At 43.7% G+C, this 9,697-nt stretch overlaps 2 protein-coding genes across 2 annotated transcripts; both read right to left on the reverse strand.

Moving 5' to 3' along the window:
- Nucleotides 1-6: 6 nt before the first annotated feature.
- Nucleotides 7-1,712, reverse strand: LOC128405905 (extracellular calcium-sensing receptor-like). Its single transcript, XM_053372937.1, has 2 exons — nucleotides 1,460-1,712; nucleotides 7-912 (listed from the first exon to the last, which is right to left on the reverse strand). The coding sequence occupies exons 1-2, from the start codon at nucleotides 1,673-1,675 to the stop codon at nucleotides 532-534; spliced, it is 597 nt and encodes a 198-aa protein (XP_053228912.1). The 5' UTR covers nucleotides 1,676-1,712; the 3' UTR covers nucleotides 7-531.
- A 52-nt stretch (nucleotides 1,713-1,764) lies between these two features.
- Nucleotides 1,765-2,885, reverse strand: LOC128405850 (vomeronasal type-2 receptor 26-like). The gene is made up of 3 exons (XM_053372848.1): nucleotides 2,561-2,885; nucleotides 1,998-2,263; nucleotides 1,765-1,774 (listed from the first exon to the last, which is right to left on the reverse strand). The coding sequence occupies exons 1-3, from the start codon at nucleotides 2,825-2,827 to the stop codon at nucleotides 1,765-1,767; spliced, it is 543 nt and encodes a 180-aa protein (XP_053228823.1). The 5' UTR covers nucleotides 2,828-2,885.
- Between the last annotated feature and the right edge of the window lie 6,812 nt (nucleotides 2,886-9,697).

Raw genomic sequence — 9,697 nt, forward strand, 5'->3', positions numbered from 1 at the left:
CTTCAAAGAAAATGGCAATGGAGTCTAAAATGTGATTTCCCCAAATTTCAGGATTCTGATAATCTCTCAACCACTAATTAAGACACATTTAATATGACATTTCCAAATATTGGTTTCCTCATTCTGCAAGGTTTCCTCTTATCGCTGATGTATTACACTAGTTATTTCTAGTTCATATGCCATTCCTTAACATTAACTTTATATTACAATAGGGTTTGTTTTTTTTAACTTCTCATCCTTCAACAACAGCTGTGCACTTCTCAATTCCTATACATACAACACTTTAACATTTGCAACATCTACAAGTGAGCTTACTTTAAAAATTAAAAAAATCCACAGTAAATCAGTAATTATCATTTCTAAAATAAATTGCTTTCCATCCTTCTGCATGTATGAAAGCCCAATAGTTCACTTTTACTAGGGGCTTTCCCTTTTCTTCTTATCTACGTAGTCTTTTCTGTCGAAGATTCTGGTGTCTTCTCTGAGGACCTCTGGGCTATATCCTTTCTTTGAGCACCCCAAATTCCCCTCCTATCTCAGCTGCTGTGGAAAGGATTGGTGGTTGCAGCTGTTATCGACGGTCAAGACACCATTGGTCAACCTGATATGGTCATTTTTCAGCGGTTGTTTAAGGAAAAACATAATAAAGATCTGATGGCCTTCTCCCTCTGTGATTCCTCCTACCTTGTTGAATTCCTTGTTCCACTCAATGGCTCCTGGGTTAATGGTGAACTTTATGCCAGCAGACGTCTCTCTCCTTATATTCCCAATTTTCACAAGGTCACAAGACTTATTGGGAGACATTACCCAGTTCAAAATATCGAAGTCCGCTGGCAGCTCCCAGTTCTCATCCAAGCACAGCCTGCCTCTGGAAGTATTCAGACACCGGATTTCTCTTAAGAAAGGGTGAAGCTGGAATGACAAGGGAAAGCACCAGCACTGAGAAACCTTGAAGCTAAGATGGATACCTCAGTCCTACTCACTTCAACCTCTTCTGATTTGGGGCCTGCGTGTATCTCATGTATACTGGAATTCCTATTCAGCCATTTCTATTACTACAGACCCTACAAGGGCCCCAATTTTCCAGGGATGTCCCTGATTCTTTATGTTGGGAGCTGCCCAGAGTGCTGAGGGAATCCAAAAAGATGTGTGTTGTATAAACAGTGCTATTTTTCTAGAAAAGAAGGTGCTGGAACTCACCATGAACACCTCCCTGTGAGAATGGCAATGGCACCCACCTGGGAGGTGCCAGAACTGAGTTCCAGCGAGTTGCCCCCTCAAAAAAAGCCCTGGCTCTAAACAGTAAAATTATCGTTATGGAATGGGATGGTTCTATTTTCATCACAGAAATGTTGGGTGGTATGTTACTATTACTAATACTATGATATTTTACAGGTCTATCCCCAGTCAAGATCAGCATCTGTGTGGACTACAGGTTGCAAAAAGGGGAAGGAAATACCTGCCACGGCTGTAGCCTTTGGGGTCCCCATTGCTCTCCTTCCTCCACCATCAGCCTCCTCTGGGATCTCGATGAAAGCGAAGCATGCAAGGCCTGAGCCACAGCCTGAACATGGATGTAAGTGCCATAGCTGTCATAAGACAGGGCTCTCTCATACTCCTCTTGGGGCAACGGCTGCAGTTTCTCCTCCTCTCTGCATCTTATCCTGCCTTTCATGGACAACAGATGCTTTGAATATGAACACTGAAAAGCTTCTTCCAAAAAACCTGGAAGAAAATTCAACTGCGTTTTATATCTGCTGTGCTCTATTCCAGTCTGAATTGCAAAGGACAGAGAACCATGGAAGTGCTGGAAGTAATTTGGATGGAGGTAAAAGCCAATTCTGATTTCTAGCAAAGCTGTTGTGATCCAGACTTTCGCCCCTATTTCCTTCACATATAATGTGTGTATTACTATGAGTGGTATGATACCCGCTCCATTGGTTATATAGCAAACAAATACCCCAACTTCTCTCCATAGGAAAAAAGGTTCCACATACGTAATAAATTCTTGATTAAAGGTTTCTGGTACTCTTTTTGATAAAGCAATGCAGATCCCTTTGCTGAGCATCAGAGGTTTCACAGCGCTCCCAAATCTTTCTCCACTGTCATTGTCTGGACTGCAGAGGCCAATCCACGTCCATCCAAAATGCAGGAGCAATTCAACAATCCCCTGGTACTGACTTTCCTCTTTGGGAGTCATCCGGTAGACAAAAGGGAACAGGGTTTTACCTTCGAGAACCTGGGCAGTGAAGCCATAATTGAACTAGGAAGGAAAGCAAAAGATCAGCAATTTTATTTTATTTCGGCATAACAGATATTTTAATCATTTGAAATGACTGATATCTATCTCAATCTCTGCTGGCTGAGGCTGGTGGGAGTTTTAGTCGGAAACATCTGGAGGTGTCAAGTTGGTGAAGGCTCAGTTTTGAAAATGGGATGTTGAATCCACAGCTCAGGATTTTCCCATTTTTAAAAATAACCCTGCTTGACCTATCCAAAGAGAAAGTAGAATTTAACGCAGTTGAAATCCTCTGTGCTTCCATGCTCTCCCACTATTTACCTGTGGGATTTTGTAGATGCCTGACAAGGCTGAAATCACTTTTGAGATGAAAGTGTTGCTTCTTTCAAGAACAGCCAGCAGGTGATTCTGTTCTCCACAGTGATAATTGGGAATATTGCATCCACTGCCTGCAAGCAGCTCTAGCATGGCGTCCGAAGTCATCCTTGCATCGAAATAGTTCTCATAGAGGCTGTAGCCCAGGGTGATGTTGGGTAAAAGGCTGAGATCCTGGTTGATCTCTTGGATGGTGAACAGGAAAGACAACATGTGCCAGTAGATCCTAGGTGTGTCTCTGCAATAAATGAATCCTTTAAAAAGAGTGAAACTGGTGTTCATATTAATGGGGGTGGGGACATTATATGATCCAAAAAGATTAGTATGTATTGATTAATCCTATTGCATTAATATCAAACCATTTACAGTCTAGTATAGAATAAAAATTTGGAGATCTCTGCTCCATGACTGGAGCTTTGATGCAAACAGCACACAGAGCTGTTCAGCAGTGGAAGAGACTCCCTCCGAAGGTGACCATGTGTCATAGAATCATAGAATCATAGAATCATAGAGTTGGAAGAGACCACAAGGGCCATCGAGTCCAACCCCCTGCCAAGCAGGAAACACCATCAGAGCACTCCTGACATATGGTTGTCAAGCCTCTGCTTAAAGACCTCCAAAGAAGGAGACTCCACCACACTCCTTGGCAGCAAATTCCACTGTCGAACAGCTCTTACTGTCAGGAAGTTCTTCCTAATGTTTAGGTGGAATCTTCTTTCTTGTAGTTTGGATCCATTGCTCCGTGTCCGCTTCTCTGGAGCAGCAGAAAACAACCTTTCTCCCTCCTCTATGTGACATCCTTTTATATATTTGAACATGGCTATCATATCACCCCTTAACCTCCTCTTCTCCAGGCTAAACATGCCCAGCTCCCTTAGCCGTTCCTCATAAGGCATCGTTTCCAGGCCTTTGACCATTTTGGTTGCCCTCCTCTGGACACGTTCCAGTTTGTCAATGTCCTTCTTGAACTGTGGTGCCCAGAACTGGACACAGTACTCCAGGTGAGGTCTGACCAGAGCAGAATACAGTGGCACTATTACTTCCCTTGATCTAGATGCGATACTCCTATTGATGCAGCCCAGAATTGCATTGGCTTTTTTAGCTGCCGCGTCACACTGTTGGCTCATGTCAAGTTTGTGGTCAACCAAGACTCCTAGATCCTTTTCACATGTACTGCTCTCAAGCCAGGTGTCACCCATCTTGTATTTGTGCCTCTCATTTTTTTTGCCCAAGTGCAATACTTTACATTTCTCCCTGTTAAAATTCATCTTGTTTGTTTTGGCCCAGTTCTCTAATCTGTCAAGGTCGTTTTGAAGTGTGATCCTGTCCTCTGGGGTGTTAGCCACCCCTCCCAGTTTGGTGTCATCTGCAAATTTGATCAGGATGCCCTTGAGTCCATCATCCAAGTCGTTGATAAAGATGTTGAATAAGACCGGGCCCAAGACAGAACCCTGTGGCACCCCACTAGTCACTCTTCTCCAGGATGAAGAGGAACCATTGATGAGCACCCTTTGGGTTCGGTCAGTCAGCCAGTTACAAATCCACTGAGTGGTAGCATAGTCAAGACCGCATTTTACCAGCTTCTTTACAAGAATATCATGGGGCACCTTGTCAAATGCCTTGCTGAAATCAAGGTAGGCTACATCCACTGCGTTCCCTTCATCTACCAGGCTTGTAATTCTGTCAAAAAACGAGATCAGGTTAGTCTGACATGACTTATTTTTCAGAAATCCATGCTGACTATTGGTGATCACAGCATTCCTTTCCAGGTGCTCACAGACTGTTTGCTTAAAGATCTGCTCCAGAATCTTCCCTGGTATTGATGTCAGACTGACTGGGCGGTAATTATTTGGGTCCTCTCTTTTCCCCTTTTTGAAAATAGGGACGACATTTGCCCTCCTCCAGTCTGCCGGGACTTCGCCTGTTCTCCAGGAATTCTCAAAGATGACTGCCAGTGGTTCTGAAATCACATCTGCCAGTTCTTTTAATACTCTTGGATGCAGTTCATCTGGCCCTGGAGACTTGAATACATCTAGACTAGCCAAGTATTCTTGTACTATCTCCTTAGTTATTCTGGGCTGTGTTTCCTCTGCTGAATCATTTGCTCCAAATTCTTCAGGTCGGGCATTGTTTTCTTTATCGGAGAAGACTGAGGCACAGGTCATGGATGCTTCAGGTGAGATTCTTCCGGGTCCCTTCCATCTCTGCAATCTATGATTCTATTATATAGTGGTTCTATGAGTAAGAAATGAAGGCGCCCCTCAAAATGTGTGCTATACAGGGAAGTTGCTGCAAAGGCTGCTTTTCCTGCATTGGTCTTTGACTTCTTCCAATGGGCTAGACTATAGGTAGATAAGAGACAATTTTATTTCATTTTTATTTTTTAAATATTTTATTAAGGATTTTCTTGTTTTACAGAAGTGTACTGCCTCGTATTTTTTTCTTCTTCCATGTAACATTTTTACAAATGCGTTTCATTTGTTGAGGCATTAGGGGGAGAAGAAAAAAGAAAGAAAAAAGAAAGGGGGGGTGGAGAGAGGGAAGATGGGTGGGGGTGGGGTCGGGTGGCGGTGTTTCTATTATGTTTAATGTATGTAGAGTTTGGTGTCAGCGTTGCTTGTGTTGTTCACTTGTGTTCCTTTGGTGGTGAGAGAGGTTGGGGTTGGCCTAGGGTGTGATTGTTTGCTTGTGATTGGCTGTGGTGATCTTTGTTTTCGTGTGTGAGTGGGGTGTGTGTGTGTTTTGGATCAGGTTAGCCATATTGATTTGTATGCTGTTGGTGGATTATTGTCATTGTCCTGTTGGGCTGTGTATGTGATAAAGGGGAGCCATACCGGGGTGAAGGTGTCTTCTTCTGTTTGTCCCCGTGTCAGTTTCAGTTTATTAGTTAATTTTTCTAGTAGGGCTGTTTCCCATACTATTTGGTACCATTGGTCCATGCTTACTCCTGACAGGTCTCTCCAGTGTCTGGTTATGGTGTTTCTGGTTGCTGAGAGCAGGTGGGTAATGAGTTCTTTGTGGTGTAAATGGGCATTGTTGTCTTGGAAGATTGTCTCTTAAACACCTACTAAGAGACAATTTTATTGAAGGAGGGGAAGCACCAAATACCTCAGTCCCCTTTTAGTTACAAATGAGGCCTGGTGGCTTTCAGCTTTGAGTGCGTGGTAAAACCTATAATTTTGCACATGTTTTTCATCAGTGACTCCACCAATGAGGACACCCCCTGGTCTGTATTATTTTATATAATCATTTTATTTGAAGCATATCATTCCTGCTCTTCTCCGATAAAAATCCACCCATTTTCAAGAGAGATTTTTTCATTCTGAGATGTAGGTGTGTTGTATAAAGAGAACTGTGATCCAAATAGAATAAACATAAAATAATGAATCTCAGTTGCTTGGAAATTGCTTGAGTTTCATGCCACCCTCTGGGTTAGGAAACAGGTACCTACTGTGTCAACCACTGCAATAGTTAGCAATGAGACCAGGTGTGTGTGTGTGTGTGTGTGTGTGTGTGTGTGTGTGTGTGTAGAAAAGGAATAATTCCTTTTCACATTTTAGACTCCACTAACAAGGAAGTCTCCTGACTCATATTATTTTATTTATCATTTCAGTTAAAGCACATATTTCCTGCTCTTCAGCCACCAAACGTTAATCTGTAGGATTTTAAAAATCCATTTTTAAAACTATAGCATTCTTTAACGACAGTTTGTTGATGGTCATTTATAATATTATATCAGTATAAGGATATAATCGAAGAATGCAAGAATGCCAAGGAATCTGGTCAGGGTTCAAAAGTTTGCACTGAATTTCCCCACCTGCAGAATGCCCTGAAACTCAGGCAATTTCCAGAGCTCAAAGGTTGAATTGCCTGAGTTTCATGGCATCCTGCAGGTGGGGAAACTCAGTGCATCCATAGGTAGGAGAGTGTTTCACTAAGGAAGACCCAGGAAACAAGGAAATGGGAGAGGTTTGGGTGGAATCTTTTAGTGGACCCCCAGCTCCCATGAGCCCAGCCAGCAAGACCAATGGTCAGGGCAGGGTACTCCTGCAACATGAGGACAGCCTTGGCTCCCCAGCCCTGAGAAAGGGGCTCTTTCCTTGATAAATAGGAACCATTAGAAGGACTGGAGGACCATGAAACCCACCCACATATGATTTTACATACCCCGCATTCCCGGCCAAGGGTGTCTGAGAAAAGACGTATGGAGTTTTCTTAAATAAGCGTTTTGGAGAGATGATCCCACTGATGAAAAAGTGTCCAGACCGGTAGTAATTGCGAGCATCCATTTCATCCCTGACCAGATTCAAGGGGCATTTCGCCTTGTGCTTCCCGCAGACTCCAAAGGGCATCATGAGCAGCGGAAGCAGCAACAGAAGGAGCAGGGATCTCATTCTGGCTCTGCCTCCTCCTCCTCTTACCTGCCAAGGAGGCGAAGCAGAAGAACCCAAAGACTCTTTCAAGGCCAGACTGGGTGGGCTTTCCCAATCTGGGTGGTTTTCAACTACACCTTCAGAGCTCGGAAGCACAAGGCAGGCACAGCCTCTTTCGCCAGCTCTGCATCTTGACTCAGTCTGGATCCAACACAGGAAATATTCTCGGCACCAACTTTTTCTTTCCCAGACACAGCGCAATTAATATTGTCATGTTGCTTTCCGAGGCTCATGCAATCTCCCGAAATATCTCCTGAGCTTTCAGAAGATGAGATGACTATAATTTTGATTATTCCAAGTGGAATAAGTTTCATCACAAAAACTTTCTGGAGTCCTGAATGGCTCAAGCGGCAGGTGCAGAGCGGGAGAAAAACACCCTTGATTCTAGCCGATCCCTTCTGATGAAGCTGGTGGAATATGATGAAATGTATAAACTCAGAGGACAAAATGATGGATTGTTTTTTTACTATCTTTATTTACTCATTAAGAAATACACAAATCAAACATATTGTTCTGTAATGAAAGAAACACTTTAAACAAAAATAAAATAGAAAATAGAAAAGAAAGGGGGGAAAGAAGAGAAAGAATATCGAGAAATAGAAAAAATAGAAAGAAAGTTAAATGAATAATCTTATCAAAGACATACAGTTTTTTAAGAACTACAAACCATCAGCAACATTAGTGTAAACATATATTTCCATCAATATATACTTTTATCTTCACCTTATCAATTTCTCCTCACTACTCTTACTTTTCTTATTTATGTCTAATCTCTGGTTTTATTCCCTGATTTGTTAATGACTTCCTTCCACCTCTAAACGGTTCCTAATTCCTCATTTCTTATAATTTCTGTGTCTGTTCTTATTGTACAAAAGACCATTCTCTTAACTCTGTGAAATTTAGTCTATGCTCCACCAAGAGTAATCATGGGAAACATATTTCATCATGTAATTTTAATAAACATCCCATTCTTTTTCCTGAATGATTTCTTATTGATTCTCTTAGTTTCGCTAATTCCAGATATAAGTTTCATCACACTAACTTCAGAAATCTTCAGAAAGATCTCCTGAGCATTTAGAAAATGAGATGACTATAATTTTGATTATTCCAAGTGGAATAAGTTTCATCACACTAACTTTCTGGATTCTTGACTGGCTTAAGCAGCAGGTGCAGAGCAGGAGAAAAACATGATGGACAGAAGTCAAGGGGTGTGTTTGGAAGTTGGAAGTTTGGCCTGAACTTTGCTCCCAAGGACCAAAGAAGGAGCTGGATCCGACCATGAACTCTCCTTCCTTGGAGGTTTTGAAGCAGAGGTGGGATGGCCATCTGTTAGGGCTGCTTTAGCATTGCAGAGGGTTGGAGTAGAGGACCTTGGGGTCCCTTTCCAAATCTCCCATTCTATGATTCATTGGAGGTTTTTAAGAAGAGGTGGGAGAGTCAGGGATGGACAACAGCCAGATGAAGGAGTCCCAGCCTTGAATCCCAGGCATCCTAAGCCCTTTTAAAATGTGGGGGGTTTTTTGGGGGGCATTATTGGCTTGTTGTTTTTATTTTGATTATATATGTTGTGGTTTTATATTTTGATTTTGTTCTGTGAACCGCCCTGAGACCTCCAGGGAGAGAGCGGTATAAAAATTCAGTACATCCATAAATAAAGGAATAAATATGAATAAATAAAAATCAATCAATGGAGAATGCTGAGAAATGCCATCCTCATTACTTTGAACGGAATACATGATGGTGGGATCTTGTTTCCTGGAGGCTTCTAGAAACAGAGACTGGTGGAGCCTGCGATGCGGAGGGTTTTCTCAAGCCCATCCTCTGGCCACTTTGGGTGGGTCTGGGCTGCTTGATTCCTCCCGCTCCCTTCTGGTTCTCCCCCGGAAGGGAAGTAGCGCCTTGGTGTCTTCGAAGCCACTTCAAGTCAATTTCCACCCCATCTTTAAAAGGCTTCTCCAACAGAGGGGAGCTCTCTGGGGTTGGTGGAGGGGAGAAATGTTGCTCTGAACTTTCGACTCTCCCTTCCCCTTGGACATGTTCTGCGGAAGGTGAGCTTCTGTTGCACATGGAGCCAACTTGCTCCTCGACTTTGAGCAGAAAGCCATTTCCGACCTGGGAGGAGAGGGGGTTGCGGGCTGAAATCCCTCCCACATCTCGCGCGGGGGCTGGCCCTTGCCCCCGCGTGGTTAGGGAATCCCCGGGCGTGTCAGCCCACCGGCCCGCCAATCAGCGGGCTGGGGAGGCGTGGCCTAGCCTACTTAAGGCCGGGCACGACCGGGGACCGCCCTCTTTGTCCCCTTCCAGCCGAGCGGTTTTTTCCTTCCAGCTGAGCGGTTTTTCAGCTGAGGGGTTTTTTGTTGTGTTTTCAACGTTCCGGAGCCGTTTCCATCGCAGCGAACCCGGCAAAAAGCTACATCCTGCAAGCGATTGGTGCTCCTCTTCGCCTTACCCTTGTTCGTGCGGCGGGTTTTCGATCAGCTGTCTGGCGGCAGCGCTCTAGGAATCCAGCGGCTGCGAACTGAACCAGCCCCCACGCTCAGCTGACTGGTGGCAGCGCGTATCAAGTGGCAGATATCTTCTCCCTCGCAGTTGCGGCGGTACTTGGAGACCAGGTTGTTCGGTTCCTTTTAAATTATTTTCGGGATTGCTT

The sequence above is a fragment of the Podarcis raffonei genome, chromosome 18 (genome assembly GCF_027172205.1).
Source record: "Podarcis raffonei isolate rPodRaf1 chromosome 18, rPodRaf1.pri, whole genome shotgun sequence".
NCBI classification, from domain to species: domain Eukaryota; kingdom Metazoa; phylum Chordata; class Lepidosauria; order Squamata; family Lacertidae; genus Podarcis; species Podarcis raffonei.